Genomic DNA, 22,858 nt, shown 5'->3' on the forward strand with positions numbered 1-22,858 from the left:
CCTGTAACACAGAAGCTAAATCAAGCTTAAGAAAGGTAAACCATATCATCTTGCATGCAAGATATTCATCCTTTCTTCCCTACTCTCTGCTCTATCCGAAAATGGCTTTGAAGGGAAGTTGCTCTCTGCCATTCTGCTGTGTATCTACGATCTTAATCAAAACTTGGGGACCAAGTTGGGATTCAAAGGTTCAGATTCGGTTGACCTTTGAAAAACAATTTCAGTTACTCTTTTATGGCTTCGGTCAAATTAGAGAAGTCAGAAGGAAAGGTGCTACTTTGATGATTGAGAAGAAAAAGGTGAAGCTGGTGGGTTGGTGAAGCTCAAGGCTCAAGATGTTGACCTTGGAGGAAGAACCAAGAAACATGCATGAAGATAAAAGAGGAGCTTGTTGTTCATTCAAGGTAAGGAGAAAAACCAGAGTTTGAAAGTTGAGTTCTGTAAAGTATTCCCTGTGAAGTTCCTCTACTTGGACAATGCTCTCTATCAAAGAAGCATTCTGCCAACACTGAAGAACAAATTCAGAGGTTTGCAAAGCTGGTTTTTCACATAGCTTAGAGGCTGTTGATGAAGTCAATCTCCTTCATGTTGTTCTGATTGTAATGTACTTTTCTAAAGCTTATCTTTCTGTAATTTCTGAGAGAAAAGGCATTGTGAGAAATCTTGAGAAAAAGCCATGAGTGGAAAAAGGCTGAGAGATACTTGGGAGAAAAGCCTAGAGTTATTTTCAGATTTCTTTAAGGTGGTCAAGTGTCTTGTATCTTATTCCTGTTTGGTATCCCTTTCTTAGTTGGGTTAGCACTAAGAGAAAATAGTTAGATGTTAGCATAGCCAATGTCAAGTTAGAGTAGAACTTGAGTGTGAAATTGGTGTATGTAAAACTGTTAACTATAGTGAAATTCTTCCACATTTGTGGAGGAGACTGGATGTAGGTTGCATAGCACAAGGCAACCGAACCAGGATATATGCTGGTGTTAGCTTTTTCTTCTCTGTCATGTTCTGTTTTCTGTTTTTCATGAGACAAAAATAAATTGTCTCATAAATTTCCGCTGCTGAGTTCAAACAGAATCAGATTTGTAACTTTGATTAAAAAGGTCAGAAACAGCAACTGAAAAGGAAGACATAGATTCAACCCCCCTTCTCTAAGCCTACCACAACCTTCATATTTCATTATCCATTATTATTGTTGGTGTTGTTCTTCTAGGTGTTGTTTTATTGTTGTTGTTGTTTTACTGCATTCTGCTTTTGCTTCTGCTTCTGCTTCTGCCTATTTCTATTTCTGTTTTTGTATTTTGCAAAAAAAAAAAAAAAGAAAAAGGTAAAACAAACTAAAATCTTTTGGACTATTTTATAGCGAAAAAAAAGGTCGAAGACAAAAAAAATTTTCAACCCATACCTTAGAACAAAAACCGTACTTAATCCTAAATAAATGTATAGCAAATTAACGTAAATCCTAATTTTAAAACCTACAGAATATCTAAAAGGCTACAATTTATACCAGCAAAATTTTGATTCTCTCAACTATCTATTTTTAGATTACCGTAACAACCTTTTCAACTAACAAATTTAATTTATAGCACCCTACTAAACTACAAGAGTGAATACCCCAGATATATTATTATAATTATAGTATATACATTCCTATGAATGAAACTAAACTAATTAAAAGTAATAAACTTAAAATATTCTACTTAAAGAAAAAAATCTAACTTAAAAAGTGTAGATTAAAATAAAAAAAAAACCCTTAGGTTAAAAGCTAAAAATGATTTAATAATAATAATAATAATAATAATAATAATAATAATAATAATAATAATAATAATTACGTGTACATTGAACTGAAGTGTCTAACAATATGTTCATTGTAACTTATGTAAAATGCGCGAAAAATAATAACTTATAATGCGGGAAAATATATTTTTGGATGCGGGAAAAAAAGAGAAAAAGAAAGAAAGAAGAAGCAGCAATTACAGCTTCCTTCCAGTTTCATTTGTTTTTCCCGAGAAAGTGGAACAAAACGCTGACCGGTATTCAGGAAACACAAAAAGCCACCCAGAAAACCTCCACAACGCGATTCGATTCACGAAAGGGATGATCCCTCATTCTCCAAAGAATTCCCAATTCCCCCTCGTGTTTTGTTCGATCTATAATTTTCCCCCCTCTAATAATCCCAATCCCAATCGCAATCCAAATTGATTTCTGGGGAATACGAATCTGAATAAATTAAATTCAATTATCGAAGCAAAACAAACAAAGGAAATCTGAAATGCGTTTGGATGGTTGTTGAATGTTGGATAGGATTAAAGAGATGGAAAACGGAACAGGGAAAGAGCAGAGCAATGAGGATCAAAAAGTTTCGTTCTATTTTGATAGTGATCGGGAGGTTAGCCCCCAAGCGATTGGTGCATCAGCATGCATTGAGCACCCTGTCTCCAAGTTTGACACTGGCTGGCTGCATTCATTTTTTTGTATCATGATGAATGGGAATGGTGATGCTGAAGCTCAAAGTTGCTTTGCAGGTTGCTGACATCAGAAAGATGAATGGGCTTGTCACGGATCGTCAAATATTCGCACTTAAAACCATCAACATTCCACTGCCTGGAAGGCACCCTCCATCTCCTTGTTTATCTTATGATGCAACCTCTCCAGGGTATGTTTTTTCTTATTGGAACATGGAACAGATCAAATAGGTTTTCTTTCTTGCATGGAACATAAACCTTATCATTTCTTCAACAAATTCAATTCAATGTCAGATTTTGAGTAAAGTAATGGTTCATATAAATTTAATTCTGATCATGCATGATTATTGATTACTTTGAGCCATTGATGGCCTTGAATGTTTTAACCTTCTTCAGACAAGGTAACTCCAACCCCCCTTGCACTGATGCTGGCCACCTTGAGCTGTTTGAATCATTCCATTCCTTGAAAGGCAAGCCTTCCGAGCCCAAGGTCTCGCAAGCAATGAGCTCCTTACAAGGTTTCTATGGACTTAAACCGGCCACTAATTCCTCCGAAGACAATTCCCACTCGCCTAACCGACCTCTGCACCAACACCGCAAATCCAGAAGTTTGGTGGATATAATCTTGGCAGAGGTCATGGAAAAGGGGCATGTTGAAGAGGCTGCACAAGTGAGGCAAGAAGGGGAGTTGGAGAAATGGAATGATAAACTTATCCGGAGGCGCCAGAAATCTGAAGCTGACTTTAGTAGGATACCGGAATTGCTGTTGAAGGAGGATAGCAGCAGCGCTTCTATTGGTCCTCCGTCGAGAACAGGAAAGCGCTTGGCTCTGAGGCAGAAAGTGGGTAGCAGAAGTGCATTAACAAGTGATTCTGAATCAAGTGGTATAATGAAAACAGGGGATGCTTCTGAATGGTCATCACCATTATCATCTGGGGTGCGAAAATCATACAGCACACCTTGCTTTCAAGATCAAGATAACAGTTGCACCTCATCCATTTGGCCACCCTCAGTGTGGACCTTGAAACCAGATTTACAGGTTCTACCGAAGCCTCGAAGAAATAAAGCTGCACTTGACTGAATTACATCAATTTATCATAAACAATTTTGATCCCATTTTGTGAGGTTATGGAATCATTAGCTGCTGCAACTTATCAGTGAAGGAGAAGAAAAGGAAAACCAATATGCCACAAGAAATTACATCAATGTGTTGTTTATTGTAACAGTGAGAATGCAATGCAATGCAGGGTCAGGGGATGAAAGGAAAGCATTCCTTACCCTTGCATAGTTGCATTTGCCTTTATATTTTTCTTTTATATTTTTTATTTTTTATGTATAGATTCATGGTGTCACAATCCAAAATAAAAATGGGATACTGTAGGGGTTTTGTTTCCCCTTGTTTCCTTAACAAGCCTATGAAAAAATCTCATTCAAATGAACCCTTAAAATGTAAACAAACATCTACACGAGTACAGCACTTTCATTAAAGTAATGCATGAATCACAAGAAAACAATGAGGTCTTTAACGTTTAACATATACAAGATACAACATGAACTTTTAAATTTAAATTAAGATTGGATAAGAACTTTTCCATAAAAATATATTTGTATACTATTAGTTTTCTTTCTTTCTTTCTTTATTTTCTTCTTTATGTGAATAATTTTCTTTTGATTTTATAAACATCTTTTGAGACTTTAGGGGGGTAAAATAAATATTTAAATTATATATGATTAACATAATTTTTTTATGGATATAATTTACATAAATTACTGTAAGATAAGATCATTGTTGTTTAAGTTGATGAATGTGCTATGGCCTATGGGTTCCGTGGACTTAAGTTTCCATTATTCTTTTGACATAATTAAATTCCTAACCTGAACTTTTTAAAAGACATGATTTTAGTAATTTAAATTTCTTTATTTCTGATTTTTTTCATATAAAAATTAGTGGCAACTTTGTTGCAACTCTTATACCACCCTCCAGATATGAGAGGTGAAACACAAGCTTTTCAATATTTTTCTTATTTTTCCTTGAATTTCTTAGTTGCATCAAAACTGATATCATGAATTTGTCGGGCAATTGCTCCGGAGGGTAAATTTCACAATGTAATTGAAGCATAGATCCACCTATCTGTATATTTACCTCATATTTCATGCTGTGATAATATTACAAAGGATGATCTCACAAAATAATGGCCAAATTTACTATAGTATAAGTACTTTCTACAAATCATATTTTTATTAAGGCAGAACAATAATAATCTATGGGATCATTGGATCAACTCCTATAATTTACAAATGTTACTTTTCTTACCTTATACAAAAGTTTGTTCCCAAGTGAACATCCATATAATCTAATGAAATATAGATCAAAATAAAATGTTAATTAACAGGAACTCTGAGGCCTATTCTACCTTTTAGCTATAAGAACCAGTACAACATGGATGGCACTTAATAATAGCAAGAGGGGGGGTAAAGTGGGTGAATTTACAGCATGCATGGTGTTTAATATTTTGAACCTATAGTAATATATAGGAAATGAAGCCACCTTGCAAGAGCATTAAGAATAGTCATGTAAAAATTGGAAGCCTGCATTCTCAAGAAGTTCTTCAGGAGGCTTTACTTTTGAAGTAGTCTTATCTTTGAGGGAGCTAGAAATCTCCTCAACAATAATAGGGATACTGTAAATTGATGACAAAATACCAAAGGTTAAACAAATTTAGTTTTTAGTTAAAATTAAATTATAATTTCTTCAAGATTTGATGCATGTATATTTAAGCCTTATATCAATAAAAATTTTAAGTTTACCATGAATTGTCTTCTAACATGTAGGATTTACTATCATCTTCTACACCATCTGTCATTAGCAGCTTCAAACTAGAGATGACCTACACAAGAAAGTTAATATAGATGATAGAGTAAATGCTAAGAAAAGAAAGTATCCTTTATATATATATATATATATATATATATACTCTTTCTCAACTTACTTCAGATGATACACTTTGGCTACTGTCATTTTCATTTCCATCCCAGTAAAGTGTACATATTCTGTAAAGCTGGTGAGAACTAAGGACCTGGAATTAATTACCATATACAAGCAAACGTTAGAGTCAGATAAATATTGCATTCTGTAAGGATAATACATATATATTTGATACAGCTACACATATTTGATTTCACAGTTAGGTTTACTTGTGTAAATATACTATAAAAATTCATTGATTTATCTTTCAAGCAGCAAGTAGACTAAAGAGATTTCTTTTTTTTGGTCCAACATAAGAAATGTAAGAAATAAAATCAAATTTTTGTTTATAAAGAAGATTTAGACAAAAGTTTAAGTAACAGTTCTTTATTAGCTTCATCTCATGAATTAATTATAGTTGTGTATGTAAAGATTAGTTGTTCACATGTTAAGGTTTTGCTTTAAGACATGCCATTCATAGATAGATTTATCTTTCAAATGTTGTAACTCATCACATTAAGAGAGGGAGGAAAAAAAGAAAAAAGAAGAAATGAAACTTACAGGGCATAGCTCATTTGTAAGACCATCATATGATAATTCATCCTTTTTCTCTACAACCTGGAGAAGTAATAGTCGAGCTCCAATTAAAAAATAGAATCGGTGTTGAGAATTTGGAATCTTATTTTACAATACAAAAACAGGCATTTAAAGTTATTTTTGTTTTTTAATGATTTCTTGCTAATCTCTTAAGCAATGGAAAAGGAAAAGTTCATATGTCTTGAATAATATTTTCATGAACGCAACAAGCTTAATAGTACCTTCCCACATCGAAATAATTAAGGTATAATTACAAAGAAAAAGAGTAATTAAGTTGAAGCTAATGAAGATATACCAAGAATCTAACGGCTTGTGTTACATGTTTGAGTTCATCCAAAGTTGTGCCAGCATACTGCAATAGAAGTAATTAGTAAGTAAATTAATTAGAAATAATGATTATTTATTAGGATATACCTCTTCTGTTGCTTCAGTAGACCACTGTTCTAGTTCAGCCAATCCAGATTTGATAAGTTGTCCATTGTTGAATGTGCAACATTCTCTTTGTGAAACAAGGCTGCAACCAAATAAAGTATTACCAATCAAGTCAACTCACATGCTTAGCTTGTGACAAGGTTAATTTGTTATCACTTATCACACACACACATAAGAAAATTAACTACCTATTAAAGATTTCCGCATTGATATGTTGAAAAACTTGGCTGAATATCTTCTGAACGAGAACTGGATGCACCTGATACAAAATGAAAAAGAAAGAAGTAATAAAAGGGTTCGAGAATACAAATTCCATATCATATTTATATTAATATTAAAAGACATACATGGTTTTCTTTGAAAACATTGAGAAATCTGTTAATGCATTGTACAATGGCAGTCCATGAAGCAGCTGGCTGGTTGTTATCATCTGACTTTCCATGCGCCTGAAATAATCATAATCATAGAAATAAGAAAATGCATCAAATAGAATTTATTAATCAATTAATGGATGGTAATTAAATTAATACCTGAATGAAAGCAGAAATTAGAGGAGATATGTCTTTCTTCAAATTTTCTCTAAGAATTCCATAAATCTTCTCAACGTAAGCTGCAAGTTGCTGCTTGAAAAGTAAAGCAGGGTACTTGGCATCAACTTGATGCTCTACATCAAATGAACCACTGGAAAGACTTTTCGATGACCGAAATCCCTGAAAAGTAAGTGTGTATTATTATTATTGTTATTGGAATCCTCAAGTGAATGATTAGATATATATATATATATATATATATAGAAATAGATAGTGTAGTGTACTTGAGTGACTCTTCCAAAGAAAGATGTTGGAGTGGGTGGCTTTCGTGCTGTAGGGACTCGAAGAGTTCGCTGGAGATGGAACAACAAAGCAGATGTGTTGGACAACCAATAAGCCATGCAACCATTGTTATCTTGATCCTCTATTGCAGATCCAATCAGCTGAATAAGACGATCAAATATACTTGTCTTTTCTGCTTCAAAACATTTCCAATGTAGCAGACAGTTATAAAGGGTGAATGCTGCCACGGGTTTTCCTTCCGAGAATCCAAGGTCTTTTTGGATGCACTTGAAAAGAGTTTCGATGCTCTCCTGCACACAGTAGTCAAACACATGAAAATGTGACTCAGTTAGAATGATTGGAATGTGAAATAATAATTTCTTGTAGAAGCATACAAGATGCCTCTCCATGTGAGATGTCCTTACTTTGCTATCAGCATCGGTTCCAAATGTCTTTGTCTGGCCTGAACTTGCTGATGTTGATGCCTACGCTCACCCAAATAGGATTTTCATCACAACTATATATACATACTACTGTGTCTGTCAGTATATGAGAACAAAAGGCTCAATATCTTATTTAAATATTACCTGATTACTACCATTTTCCGATGACTGTACCACCAACAAGAGGGATTATCAGGATTAGTTTTACGAATATAAAACACTCATGATAGATATTATATTGTTTGTTTGTTTACTACCTGAGATGGATTCTTTTCTGACATTTTCTTTGATGATGAACTCGAAAGGCTTTTCTGCCTTAAAACTTGATTCTCAGTTTCCATATCAGAAACTTTTTCTTCAAGCCTAACATGCATAATACACAAAACAACTTATATATAGCATATATAAGAAAAGGATCAAGTAAGTTAAAAATGAATACTATATATAAAGAACCTTTGCATTGATGTCTTTAGCTCAATTATCTTGCTTTCGGTCTCTATGATTTGATTCATGCGTTCCTCACTAAGTTTGCTACATTCTTCATATTTCCTTTCTGTTTCATTAATTTTCTGTTCAAGTGAACTAACCTGATCCTGTAAAGATTAAAACATAACAATAGCTTTGGATCTTATATTATATATGACATGCAAGCCCAAAAGCTTCAGATTTAATTTGACCATTATTTTTAACATATTGTATACCTTAAGAAGTTCCCTCTCTGAACTAAGCATATTGATCACTTCATTCTCAGTCATATTACTGGGAATCTCTAGCGTGCTTTTCTTTTCCAATGAATTAACCAAACCCTGTAAAAACATCAGATATAATAATATATACTTGGCATTTCGTGATTCAACCACAAGAACACTTAAATTATATACCTTGAGTTGTTCATTTTCTGCTGTAAGCTTGCTAATCAATTCAATATCATTATCAGCTCCGTTAGATTGAATAACTTGAATAGGTGTTGCATCGGTAGTTTTAGGGGCCTGACGTTCCTTAAGAAGCAATGACTCCATCTCATGCAAGGAAGCTTGAGTTTCTTTGAGTTGAAGCTCCATCTCATGCAAAGCTGATTGTAGTTCTTCATTTTCCTGTGTCTTGGCTTCCTCAATATCATAATTATTAACCCAAACAATTATGAAAAGTCAGCAATAGTACATACATACATATATACAACTAAAACAAATTTACTTCATATACTTAGATAAATTACATACCCTCATTCTTCTCTCTGATTCTAGAGACAAACTCAATTCTTCCACTTGCTTTTCAAGTTCTTTTTTCGCAGCTTCAAGAGCCTTGGCTTCCTTAGCAGCCTACAAAAAGTTTAAAATAGATGTGATTTTTTTTTTGGAGAATATGATATATAAGAGTTAAAACATGTTTTAATGCACTAAATATTTGTTTATAGAGTGAGTGAAAAGAGTAAATTCAAAATATAATCTAAAAAAAAGAGTGTGAATCACCATTCTAAGCTTTCGAAGTTCTCTACGAGCCATTGTTCTCCTCCATGAACATTGTGCAAAAATAGCGGCTTTCTTTAAACGTTTGTAATGAGAACGAGCTATGTAACCTCTACCGTGTCTCTGAAAGATAGACAATTACATCAAATGAATTGAGAGCATGTGCTTATAATAAGAAAGATTAGAGATTGTCAAACATTTTCAATCATTATTATTGGAAGAAAAAGGTATAGAAATGGTTGAGGTAGATAGTTGTTGGTTGATACCTCAATGATTACAGCAGCTCTGGTTAACTTCCTATATCTGAGATGATTTCTAGCAGTCTTGCCTCTCATAGCAGTCTGAATAAATACAGCTGAAGCCTTGAGGGCTTGGTAAGCAGTCTTGGAAAGATGCATGCGAAGATTCTTTTGAATTTTCACAGAAGCATCTTCCCTCCTCATTTTTTCATAATGGAAGCGTGCAAGTTGTCCTCTGACTACCTTTTGTAGTTGTGTTGCAGACATCCGCAATGTGTTGTAGTGTTTTTGGCAAAGATATGTGCAAACTTTTCTTTGAATAATGGTTGCAGATCTTCCTAATACTTCTGCTCTACAGGCATCTAGTTGTGCCATTTGTCCTACTCTCAAAAACACTTTTGTCTTTCCAATCTGTAATGGCAAATAGTCCAATCAACATCATTTATGATGGTTGACTAGTTAGCAAAGCCAAAGCTACCACTAACATCACCTGATAATCTTTAAAGTTCACTTTGTCAAGAAGCATCTTGCAACTGGTCATTTCATCAGGGCTGTAAATGCATACATCGTTATATTCAATCAGTTCATGATATAATTCAGATAGATGAGATGATCACAATTCACAAAGGGAAAGAAAAACATAAATATATAAAAATACCATGATGTAAGAACCTTAGGTTCTAGGACACTAAATCGTCGAATGAATTCGTCAAAGTTCTTCCTAGTAGGATATCCGGCACAACTAATTCTTATTGCCTCCATTACTCCCTGTAGATAGAATGAATGAATGAAGATATGATGGATGATCTTAACTGATGTATTATGAGTAGAATTGAATCCTTACCCCGCATCGTAGCTGCTGCAACACATTACTGTTCTCAAATATTCCAGGCTTAAGAAGGTTGTTGGGCTTTACACAGCGAATGTAGTGTGGCTCAGTAGCGTTTAGTGTTTCCAGCAGAGACTGCAGTTGTTGCTTAAACTGAGTTGCAACAGAAGCAAACTTGGTTGATTTGGAAGTTTCCTCAGGCAAAGGCGGGAACAACCCTGAAACGAAGTTGCACTTTGAAGCATTGAGTAAGGCAGCATGCTCTGGAACAACATAGTCTTTGTTCTTATCAAGGAAAAGGTCTGTTTGATAAGTCACCTGTAAATTCATATTAATTAATTAACCATTTTTTATGATATCACCATCACTACCCTACCCTACCATAGCATCCTACTTCACTTACATCACCAGCATAGTGGTTTACTGTGAAATCCGTACGAGACAGCTTTGGCTTGCTGAACCGTTTATTGTCTTTAAATGTTTGATACAGCTTTTCGGCAAATGTTTCATGGGTTGATCTTGGAAACATGCTACAAACATTAACCAACATGCATTAATTTTACTATTTCAAGCGTATAAGATGGTTACCAAAAATTAATTATTATTATTACATACCATGCCTCATCTAGAAGAGCGATAATGCCACCTGGTTTCTGTGGTTATGAATACATATAAATCAGAAAGGTGGAAAGAAGAAAGACCGTAAATATTAAAGAGTAGTATAGCAAAACTGTGCTAGAATGAAAAAGAGATCTTTTATGAATTACATACCTTTTCTATGAGATCAAGAACATCTTGATTATCAACGAACTCTATATAACTCCAATTGATTTCTTCCTTTGTATATTCTTCTTGCTCCATTTTGAAGACATGCTGCATAATGTAATAAGCAAATGCTAAGTCAATTGAAATATTTTACCAAGTGATCAAATTCCAACAAATGGAGAAAAAACAGATTTAAACCTGGTTGAAATGCTGTTGCAATTTCTCATTAGTCAAATTGATACAGAATTGCTCAAAACTGCATAAGAACAATTAGTAGAGTGTAATTTTTCTAAGTAAGAAGTTAATGATATGAACTAACACATAAATTACTACATAAGAAATTGAGAACTTGATCAAGTTTCACATCATTATCCACACACACAGAGCATCTAGGTTCCTTAGCTAGTTAAGCACCTGTTCGTCTTGAAACTTTCAAATCCGTATATATCTAAGACTCCGATTAAGTTCTTTGAATGTGGATCTTGCCCAATAGAATTGTTAATCTTGTCCACAATCCTGGAACAAGAGATATTTGTATGAGTTCAATAAAACAAAAAGGTGAGGCATATCTCCTAAAAGAAAGAACATATAACAGAGAGAAATGACCAGTCAAAAAGCCTTGAATAAATAATTTTAGCCAAAGCATCTCTGCTGAGACTTGCAGCAACGGGATCAAGTGACTTTGTTATTTTATCGCCGCGAGTGACCATAACACGTTTGCAAAATGAATCCTCAAGGGATTTCTCGTCGCACCTACACATATAAATACATGAGTATCTTATCTATAAGCTTTGTATTTAATTGAAACAATTTTTAACTTAGCTTACATCAAAAGCTCAGCTGCAGTTTTAAGGTGGAAACGAGATTTGTCATCCTTAGGTTGAGAGGAATCAGTCTCTTCATCGTCCCCCTTAACAAATTCAATATTTCCCAAGTGCAACACTGCAGCTACTATTCGAAATATGGCATCCTGAGAAGAGTAAATCACAATAACTTGTGAAATTACATTAATTCAAAATCTATGAATTCCATATATTATTGTGTTGTATTACCTGCTCATTACCATTGATCCCAACAACATCCATAGCTCTTCTAGTTGCAAGGTATTCCTTAGAATCATCCAACCCTTGCAACTCAATGCAATTTGATTGATTTAGGTAATGAAAAGTTCTTGGGTTTCCCAATTTGTACTTTTCAACATCCTATATACATACATACATGCATGCAATATATATTTTGTCAAATAGGTGAAAGAACTAGTTCAGTTCATTCAGTTCCTAGAAGGTAAGGGAATTATTATTATTATTATTATTATGTACCTCTTTTGGTGCAGCACAAAGCATATAAAAGCAATGATAGTTTCTCTCAGGATCAGAAACCTGACAGACACGAGACCGTTCCAGCAAATAAGTTCTGATAGCAGCTCCTGAAATTCTCCCCTTTTGATCAAACTGAATCTCCACAAACTTACCAAAACGACTGAAATTATGTATAATACAACAAACTTTAAATCAATCCAATTAAGACTAGAAAATACAAGATACAAGTCTTTTTTAGTACCTTGAATTATTGTTCCTAACAGTCTTGGCGTTGCCAAATGCTTCTAAAACAGGATTGGACTAGGAAAATAATAAATTGTGCAATGAGTAATTACTTAATAAAAAGATCCAAATAGAATTCATACTCCTGGAATAAATATTATCATTACCTCCAAGACTTGTTGTTCAACTGAGCGTCCTTCATTAGCTGCTCTGCCTCCCATATAAGCAAGATAACACATAAGCATTTTTGTACTTTCTGTTTTACCAGCTCCACTTTCTCCACTAACTAAAATGGATTGGCTTGTTTCTTCATTTATCATCTTCCTGTATGCAGAATCAGCAATGGCAAAGGGATTTGGGCTCTTCTCACCGAAAGCCGCGCCTTTATACTTCTCCATTGTTTCCCTCGAATATAAATGAGGTAATCTTTGGAAAGGGTTTACAGCTATCAATATGTTTCCTGTGTAAGTCTGGAACCGTACCATAAGAAACATTACTCAAACATATACATACATATAGAGTCAGAGAGAGAGAGGTGATGATGAAGTCTTACATATATTTCATTTACTTCATATCGAACATGCAAATTCTGAAGTACCCCTGGTTCATGCAGATATGCCAACCTTGTCATATCATCCACTCCATTTGGTGGGAACTCAGGATCTTTGGGATAGATATGAGACGATTTACTAATAACCTGCAAAAGGCACCATTACATGAATGCATGCAGTATAATCACACAAGTAAAGTAACTAGTTCTTCACCTTTGTCCCTGAAGCACAATTAACTGTGATCTCATTGCCCTTAGATTCCAATATTTCTCCTTCAATCCAAGCTTCATCAGGGTCCTCAATCCAAACATGAGATCCAACTACGAAACTTAGTTGAGCAGTCTGTACATTCAATAAGGAATGTGTTTGTATAAGTGACCAATACATTAGAAAGAAACTAACACAATGACAAGTTGTAGATAATTACCATTGTTAAGGGAATGCTGGGTTTGAGGTTGAATTGATCAAACAAGTGGTTCCATGTTCAGAACTGTTTTCACTAACTTGTAATTCTTGTTGGAGTGACCTCAGGAAAGTGTCGTTGCAGAAGATTCACAAAGAAAGAAGAAGAATCTCCAACCTATGCTAACTAGCTAACCGAACCCTAATTAAGCCCTCCTCTGCAACTCTCTCTCCCTTTGCTTCTAACTAATCAATCAATAACGTTATGTAACTGGTATGCCAAGAAATCTAGCTTGATATGCTGCCCAATTCCAGTCACAATAAGATGATGCCATATATAATTACAACAACTGAAGAAAAATCTCTCTCTTTCTTCGCACGCATGCACTTAATTTCTTGAATCAAACAGGCTTCAACCTCGATGATACATAGCCAAAGTCAAACACCTTCTCGATCTCATCCTAATGAATTCATAATTGGGGATCGGACGGAATCAATCAATCTACACCTTCCTTGAATCAAAGCCCATCGTCGTCGTCGTTGCATGCATGAAGATGCATCATCGCCACTGTGATAACTTTTTAGCCATTAAATTGGAAAATGAATTTTATATATTCAATGGTTAGGAAAACATTACATATTACTACACGTCGTATTAATTATTATTGGTGCAACCATTTCTCCTTCACAATGCAAAAACGAATCATGCATTGTATTACTGTTACTTGTATTTAAGAAAAGATCGGAGATTTAACTAATTTTTCTCAAGTGGTTAATTCTCAACTCTTTTCTATTTTTACACTACTTTTATGTATCTTAGATGTATGTTATATATAGCGATATTATACAAAATTTAAATCTTCAATAATTACTCACCTACATTTACGTACTATATCTCATATATAAATTATAAACATGACATGCTGCCCACTCATTATTACGTACGTATCACTATCACAGGTGGAACAATTATTATAACTGAAATATACTTAGCAATGCATGATTTTATATATCATAGTACCTTATTATGCTCAGTAATATCGGGTTGTGCACTTAATATCATGCTATGTTAAGAAATAGAAAAAAGGCGGCGGTGGGTTGGTATTTCCTTAATTCTAAACCCTATTTTGTATTCAGATATGAATCTAATTTTTATACACAATTTTAAACATATATATATTATCATATATCAAAAAAATAATTAATTTTTAAATTTATTATTTTAAAAGTTATCTAAACGCATAAATCTAATTGTATAATCATAAACTCTCTTCGTATTATCATTGCAATAAAATTAAAATGAAAACTCATGTGCAGTTATTTTCATATGTAGTTGATAGTTAAAAATTGTAAACAATAATTTAGTCTAATTTATTAAATTATTTAATAATTATTAATTATTAACTTCACATTAAAACATACACCACATGTGAGTTTAACTCTTTAAATATACATTAATTTATATTCTATTCAATTTTAAATAATCATTTATTTTTACGGATAATATACTATTTAATAAAAAAAGTAAATAAAAAGAGAGAATAAATAAATGCATATAATAAATTGAAACGATAAATAATCTTTTATATTTCTCATGTATTAAATACATTAAAAATTAAAATAATATTATTATATATTCTCTTAAAATGTGTCATAATATAAATCCTAATTATAATTACATCTTTATATGAAGAAAAAAATTTTACAAAAGGAATATGATTAGAAACTGTTACCTATGTTATTTTTTTATTACTTTAATATTTGGTGGTTAATATTATGTACTCTTGAGAAAAAAAATATTTTTTGGTTAATCTTATATCCTTTTAAAAAAAATATTTAATAATTAATATTATGTACTCATTATGTATTCTTATTATAATTAATTACTATTAATATTAAATTAACAAAAAAATAATCTACCTAACAAAAATAAAATAATAATAATGTACATTTACATAAGTATTTTTTTCCTTTCTAACTAACTTTCTCTTTTTTTTTCTAGGTTGATCACAAAATTATAAAGTGCCTAGCCAGCATTAAAAAGATGGGACTAGATGAGGTCAACAAGCAAGCAACCTACCGAGCTGAGAAAAGGAAGATTTATATAATATTAGTTTGTTTGTTATTTTGTTAGTAGTGACGAGAGAGTCCTCTCTTTCTGTCTAGAAGTCCCTCCATGATCACCTTCTTCTTGTAATCCTTCGAATCTAAATCCACGTCCACGTGGACGATGTCGTGTTGAGAATGAGAAGCAGCAGTTGTGGCCGTCTTAAAATGGGGGATGTAGTATAACCATGCGGAAGTGCAGAGTATGGCACATAAGCGACCCCAAAACACCATTATGACCAGAGTGACCACTATTATGGACATTCCCACGATTGGCTCGTACTTATTCGACTTTTTCTGCTTCGTAATTGTTTTTGCTGGCTCTGGTTTTGCTTCATCATTCAGAGACTCTCTTTGTTGTTGACGCGTGTCCTCCTCTGCTCTCTTTTTGCTCGCCCCGTGCCTTGTCTGAAACATAACACGCAGTATAATAAGTACAAGTGTACAACACCTCCTACCGCCTGCCTCCAATTTATCGACATATATCAACAATACATTATTTTTTTTAAGAATTTATTTATAAAAAATGGTTAGAAATTAATAAATTTTGTGATTTATAATTATTAATTATTTATTATTAATATTTTAAATAATATTAAATTATATTTAATAATGTGAAATTATTCATTTTTTAATTAAATACCAACTAAATTTTAATAAAAATACTAACTTCTAAACTATTTTTTGTTTATAGGCCTCCAGCATAAAATTAAAAAGAAGAGCTATTTTTTCATAGACTTTGATTCTTAAACAAAAAAATCATAGACTTTGATTCTTAAAGAAAAAAAGAAAATTAAACATCAGGTAAATTTTTGCAGTGTCGGACATATTATATTATCAGAAATGTTTGATAATAATAAAAGAAAATCAATCAAAAATAACCATAACTTATCTTATTTAATATTTATTAATTATTGCGACAATTAATGAATGCTTATATTATTGCATTATTAGTCTTCCATTAATAATATATACACAACCTTATTCGAATCAATATATAGTAATAATATAGGGTACAGAATTTTACATGAAAGATTCATTACGAGTTAAATATGTACAGTAATACGTACCTGCGAAGGGGTATAATAGGGAGTAGCCGGCTGCGGCGGAAGAGGCAGAGTTGACGATGGCGGTGGTGGAGCTTGAGGCTTATTATTGTGACGGAGAGTTGACTTTGGTGGCTTGGGCTTGGGATTGGAGTAATGATCTTCAAGCGGCACCGTTTTGCAGGAAGTATTTCGGATCCGAATGATGAGCCATGAAATCCAGCTGCGTTTCTTCCTCGTCCGTTTCTTGATTATTGGGTCAGTCCTTTTATTATTAGTGGATGCTGTGTCGGGTGGTGGTCCAAAACAGCATAGGAAAATTCGGTTTTTGGTTTTGGCCATGTGGATTTATTAATTAAAAGATGGAAGATCAGGTAAGTTGATTTTAGCTATGGCCTATGGGAAGAATATCATGATGAATTTGATGGAGAGTGGTGGTGGAATAATGGTTGGCTTAGTCCATAGCAATGAATAATGATGTTGGTATTGACGGCATGGTATAGTGATAGAGGTTAGATTAAAATATAACGGATTTTGAGGTATGCATATAGACATATAGTTTGTAAAAGTAGTGGTTTGGAGGGAAGACTTGGACTTTGTCTTTTAATCAGTCGTCCAACCTAACCTCTTCCTTTCATCCTCACACGCTTACTCCCTCCCCACGTTTCCACTTCCTCTCATTCTATTCCATTCTCTTCTCACACCAATATTATTAATTAATAAGAAAAAGTATAGATAAACAACGAAACTATTAAACAATGTAAATAATAGATATGTTGGATATTCAATTTAACAGGTATGTAGATAATTATATTTTTAATTACTAAGTGTACAGATAATTATCCTAATGTTAACGTTTAGGATGTAATTTGAGAGGTGGAGTGTATTTTTATTTTGTTGGGTTAATTCTAGAGCATATTGTTTACATTGTTTACAAAAGTCATTGTCTATCTAACAAAATCCTATTAATATAAGAGACAAAATTAACATTTTACATAAAAACAATAACTCGTAAAAAATAGTCAAATTTAATATAAATTTTATAAAATTAGTTGACTGAAATAATTGGTGATGTTTTTCGAATCACTTTCTATTGAAAAAATATAAGTAACCAACTTTACGTGCAGTCAATTGGAGCAATTTTTTGAAAAATATAATTTTAAAATTCCAAAAGCTAAGATTAAGTTTAGAAACATAATCCACCCAAAATCAACTCATACTGTAATTTCCTGTTCTAATTACTCTTTTCGCTACGACCTCCCCTGCGTCGGCTCCCTGCACCGCGTCATTTGGTGGTGCTGGCCACTCATCATCCAACTTTGATTGTAAACGATGTCCAACTTTTCACTTTTTCTTAGTGCCGCCCGACCACCGCAACACATAAACCTCCTTCATGAACGCATTGACGCCGTTGCACGCACACAACGCTCTCCTTCTGCCGCACGCACGCTCATCGCGAACACATCAATCTCCATCGAGAACACCACTTGTTCACCACTCCATCGCGCGCCACGCCTGCTGCAGCGATGTGACGCTGTCTACTCAGTTTGGGATGATTCTTTTAACTAGTTTTGGTTGTTTCTTTTTCCTAAGTTTTGGATGTGTGTTTTTAGGTTTTGGATTTTTTTAGTAATTTTGGATATTTCTTTTCTTATTTTTTGGATTTTTTTTCAATATTTTTTATGTGTCGTTTTGTTAGGTTTTAGATTTTTTAAAATGATTTTGGATATCTCTTTTTTTTTTGTTAGATTTTGGATGTTTCTTTTTGTTAAGTTTTAATTTTTTTATTAGGTTTTGGATATTTATTTTAAAATGATTTTAGATTGTTGCTTTTTATTTGGTTTTAGATGTTATTTTAGATTTTGGATTTTTTTTAGTTTATTTTAAATATTTCTTATGATAATTTGAATTTATGTTTTTTTAAAAAGAAAGTCCAATTATATATTTTTATTAATGGGCTTCTTTTTTACTAATGGACGGCAGTTGGCTGCACCCTTAGTTGGTTACTCAGCAAAATTACTTTCTGTTTTACAAAACATATGCCTATTCTAATATTTTTAAATTTTCTCCTACACCTGCTATTGAAGACATGCACGATGGCAGAATAAAAAGAGCACTTACTTATAGTAAATCCGGCTACTCATGATACCATCAGCTCATTTCTCAGCGACTGGTCCTAAAATTTCAATTTCACAGTAAAATGACGACACCAATGCCATCGATAGATAGAACCCTGGCTCTTCCTCAAGGGTTTCCAGTATTTAAATCCTCTCTCTGAAGCTCCTTTTTCCATTTTCATCAATAATATTTTTTTATATCTTTATTTTTTTTATTAATTGAACATTCAGAACAAAATTTACTGACAAAAATCAGAGCATTTTGGGCAACAAAACCAATTATTTATTGTGACAACCAAAGTGCAGTTGTTCTCTTAGCAAATCCAATTTTACACAACAAATTAAAATATTTCACCCTTATTGATCAATCATTTGTCAGAAATTATGTAATAAAAAGACAATTCATGTTTAACACATTCCAACTCAGAATCAACTGATAGATACATTGACCAAGCCTCTCTCGGCTTCATTCTTTCTCAAATTTAAAAATCTACTCAGAGTCTTCAAAACAGAACCTTTGATGACCCTTAGTTTGAGGGAGCATGTTAATATAGTTAAGTAACCCTTTTCCAAATTAGCAAATAGTTAGTTTATTATGACCGTTCAACAAGTTAATTAGTTACTCTCCCTAACCAACTATAGTCACACTTCTCACACCCTACTTCTCAAATATAAATTGTAATCTTGAAATTCACTGCATGATCACTCATCATTTAATAATCAACAATACTTCATTTATTCTCAAATTTTCTCTTAATTCTATTTTACTTCTTTCTATTTTTCTTCTTTTTCACCTCTAATATCTTACATGGTATTAGAGCTTTACGATTTTGATCCATAGACGATATCACACCTTCCACAAATCAATATTCAATTGTTCAAGCTTGACACAACTTCAGTCAACAACAACAATTACTTCAATTGCTAATTTTTCAACAACAATAAAGTTATATAAAGACAACTTTAAAACATGAAAACGTCAAGTACTAACATCCATCAAGGCAAACAAGCTGCAGATTAACATTGTAGCAATATCGATTCCAAGAAAATTCAACACTAATCAAGATCAAACAGAAAATAAAATCTCTCCAAAATTTGAATAATGGGAACAACGATGAGTGTCTAATGGCGTAGATGTTCTCTGCCATGAATGAAACTTTTGTTAATAAAATTGTAGAATATGACTATGCGCACAGAATCTAGAATGTTCTAGAAGACTACTTTACAACAAGACTCAAATCAAGGATAAGGTCACTAAAAGTGTAGCTGAAGACAATCAAGAAACATAGATCAACAGTTTTTGAATATATAGGCAATATGAACAAGGTAATCAATTCACTTTCAACTCTTGGAACTCCTTTCTCAATAGAAGAATATTTTAAATGTGCTTTAGGAGGATTGGATGAAGAGTTTAGGAATTTCATTCGGGGAATTCTAGGGGGACAATGATTTTATTGAATAATATGAACAACCACCAATCAAATAAAAATGCACTACACCTCCAAATTAACCTTCTAAATTTTAATATTAAAATAACCATCCATACACTAGTAAAATAAACATCCGATATATTTATTGTTTACATTGTTTAATATTTTCATTGTTCACCTATACTTTTCCATTTCATTATTACGATTAATGCAAGAATGTATTCCATGACTATTAGTGATTTCTAGTCACAATTTCTGACACAAAAAGAAGTGAATGAGAAATTTAAAATGGCAAATCTCTTATCATGACTCGTGCGAATTTAGTGCACAAAGAATCAAATACAGGTAAAGAAACTAGTGACTACATAATACCAGATTTTTATGAGAACTACACAAGAGACTCCGGTAGAGGCCAGAGTGGTAAAATAAATAGAGGAAGAAGTTTCAGAGAACGTGGTGACAAGGAAACAGACCTCAATGTCAGCTTTGTAAAAGAATTGTCCATTTTATCTGACAAAGTAAAAAAATTGTCCATTCACAACTTCAACATCCTAATTAGGCGCCCTACCACCAAATGGTAATTTTCGTCAATAAAATAATCAAACTTACTTCAAAAGTTTAAGTTGATAGGAGAAGACAATATGAATAGTTATATCTCTAATACAAAACTCAACTTTAATTTGTTTTTAAGTGAGGGCCAAGGAGGACTGGAGGAGCATGAAGAGGTTCCGTAATAACAAGCTTTGGAGTTTCTACAATAGCTGTTGTGCTCAATGTTCTGAATTCAAACTCGTTTAGACTTTGGATAATTCTTTCGGTTTTTTTTTTTTTTTTAATCACGGGGAAAAAACACCCACCAAACATTTATTGATCGTGCTTGATTAACAAAATTACTGTCCATGCAAGTCAATCAACAGCGTTAACACATGAGACGGCACCAAAGCCTAGCAATATACACTAATTCTATCACGTGGTTTTATAATTTGCAAGGAACATGTCTTAATTTATTATCTATAGTCATTTCAATAATATAGGTAAAAAAATAAAGGTCTTATGCATATATAATTTTAGTTTTATTTATTCAAGAATTGAACAATTATTTAGCTTCTAATTCACGTGGTTCCAAAAGTACGTAATAGAAGTGGGGTAAATCAAAACTCAGAAATTAATATATATAAAATCATTCATATGGAAATTGTGAAGGTAAAAAATATAATATACATATATATAGCTATATCGGATTTCATATCATAAATTTATAAAACAATATATAATTAAAGTCTACTCTTTGAATTATATTATATACATCGATAACATCTTAGCTTCAAATTAAACTTGAAGAACAATAATCAAGGAGGGAAATGATAGCCTCCTCTAGAATTGAAAAAGCTGACGATCATCTAATTAATAATACGATGAGGAGATAGAGACACAAGAAAAATAATAATTATAAGGAAGGAAAGGATATAAAAAAGAAAATGATGACATAAGATTTCTGAAAATCTAATTGCTGCTTAGGTATTCAATGAGGAATATCTAAATATCGAATCCACCGCCTTGGCTTCTTGTAATTTCGATTAATCAGTCAAGCCAAATTTTAAGAACAAAAGAAACTGGCCGCCGCTGATTAAAGTTTACAATATTACCTTGAATGGATCGATAATCCAATCCATATATATGAAATTGAAGTCAATCTTTAATTTTTTGTAATTTTCATAGATTTTGTTCATTAAAAAAATCAATTCATAAATTAATTGATGGACTAAAATGGAAAAAAAAGTTCCCAATTGATCTAATCTATTTTTCATTCTTCTTAATTATACTGCTATAAAAATTAAGAAAAGAATATCCGATATCCTCATTTAATATCCACAATTCAACATAAAACTCATCATATTATGTGGGTATTTTATTTGAAATTAAGATTACTTGGGTACTTGCTTCTTTAGATGAAAGAAGCTAAGTGTTGAGGAATGAGAACCTACACACACCTATAAAGGCAGCAAATATTCCTTTGCGTGCGTTAATTGAAAGGTAAAAAGCTAATCATCATTATATGAATTATTTGTTTTAAAATTAATCTTTGAAGATTTAAATTTAAAAGGAATAGTGGAATACGTACTTCTTTTCTTTTAGTGTTTGGATATATTTCTTATCCGATTGATTTTTATTTCGAAGCTTCCGAATGGAATGTAGAGTCAAATGGGTAGTTTGGAATGAGAACAGAAGCAGGCAAGATCAAAATTCCAAATTTAAATTACGTGAACTTTCTTCTTGATTGAATGTAACTTTAGTCTAAATAAACAGATGGATAAAAAGTAAAAACACACAATTAGCATGAATTGAATTCCAGGAAATAATAACATATAAAATGAAATTAAAGCCCATCCAATTGGCTTATTGAGTAAGTTGAATTTTTAATAGGATAATATTAAAAAGATAATATCTAAAGTTATTTTATATAATATAATATTTATAAATATATATTTATTATATTTAAAATTAAATAATTATTTTAATAATAATTAATAAATATTAACATAGTCTTAATTAAGTATTTAAGAAGTAAATCGAATGCGGCTGCAGACTAAAGAGATTTATGTGAGAGGCTAAGTAGAGGAGAAATGTTGATGTCAAGACGAAGCAGGATAAGAAGGT

At 32.5% G+C, this 22,858-nt stretch overlaps 2 protein-coding genes and 1 pseudogene across 2 annotated transcripts; 1 reads left to right on the top strand and 2 right to left on the bottom strand.

Annotated features, from left to right (window-relative positions):
- The first annotated feature begins 2,489 nt into the window (after positions 1-2,489).
- On the top strand, positions 2,490-3,797 carry LOC130954685 (uncharacterized). The gene is made up of 2 exons (XM_057881443.1): positions 2,490-2,650; positions 2,856-3,797. Exons 1-2 carry the CDS (start codon positions 2,493-2,495, stop codon positions 3,538-3,540), a joined length of 843 nt encoding a protein of 280 aa, XP_057737426.1. The 5' UTR covers positions 2,490-2,492; the 3' UTR covers positions 3,541-3,797.
- Positions 3,798-5,007: 1,210 nt separating this feature from the next.
- LOC130957861 (myosin-6-like) lies at positions 5,008-22,539 on the bottom strand (annotated as a pseudogene).
- LOC130957994 (uncharacterized protein At5g23160-like) lies at positions 15,323-17,211 on the bottom strand. Its single transcript, XM_057884866.1, has 2 exons — positions 16,678-17,211; positions 15,323-16,015 (listed from the first exon to the last, which is right to left on the bottom strand). The coding sequence occupies exons 1-2, from the start codon at positions 16,993-16,995 to the stop codon at positions 15,632-15,634; spliced, it is 702 nt and encodes a 233-aa protein (XP_057740849.1). The 5' UTR covers positions 16,996-17,211; the 3' UTR covers positions 15,323-15,631.
- Positions 22,540-22,858: the final 319 nt, after the last annotated feature.

Source organism: Arachis stenosperma, chromosome 10, assembly GCF_014773155.1.
Source record: "Arachis stenosperma cultivar V10309 chromosome 10, arast.V10309.gnm1.PFL2, whole genome shotgun sequence".
In the NCBI taxonomy this organism is placed as follows: Eukaryota; Viridiplantae; Streptophyta; class Magnoliopsida; order Fabales; family Fabaceae; genus Arachis; species Arachis stenosperma.

What these genes read in the sequence shown, in the direction of transcription:
- LOC130954685 (XM_057881443.1), top strand. Translation starts at nt 2,493, where the DNA reads ATGCTGAAGCTCAAAGTTGCTTTGCAGGTTGCTGACATCAGAAAGATG. An exon ending in TATGATGCAACCTCTCCAGG is followed by an intron (nt 2,651 to 2,855) that starts GTATGTTTTTTC and finishes AACCTTCTTCAG; the next exon opens with ACAAGGTAACTCCAACCCCC.
- LOC130957994 (XM_057884866.1), bottom strand. Translation starts at nt 16,995, where the DNA reads ATGGCCAAAACCAAAAACCGAATTTTCCTATGCTGTTTTGGACCACCA. An exon ending in CCTATTATACCCCTTCGCAG is followed by an intron (nt 16,016 to 16,677) that starts GTACGTATTACT and finishes GTTATGTTTCAG; the next exon opens with ACAAGGCACGGGGCGAGCAA.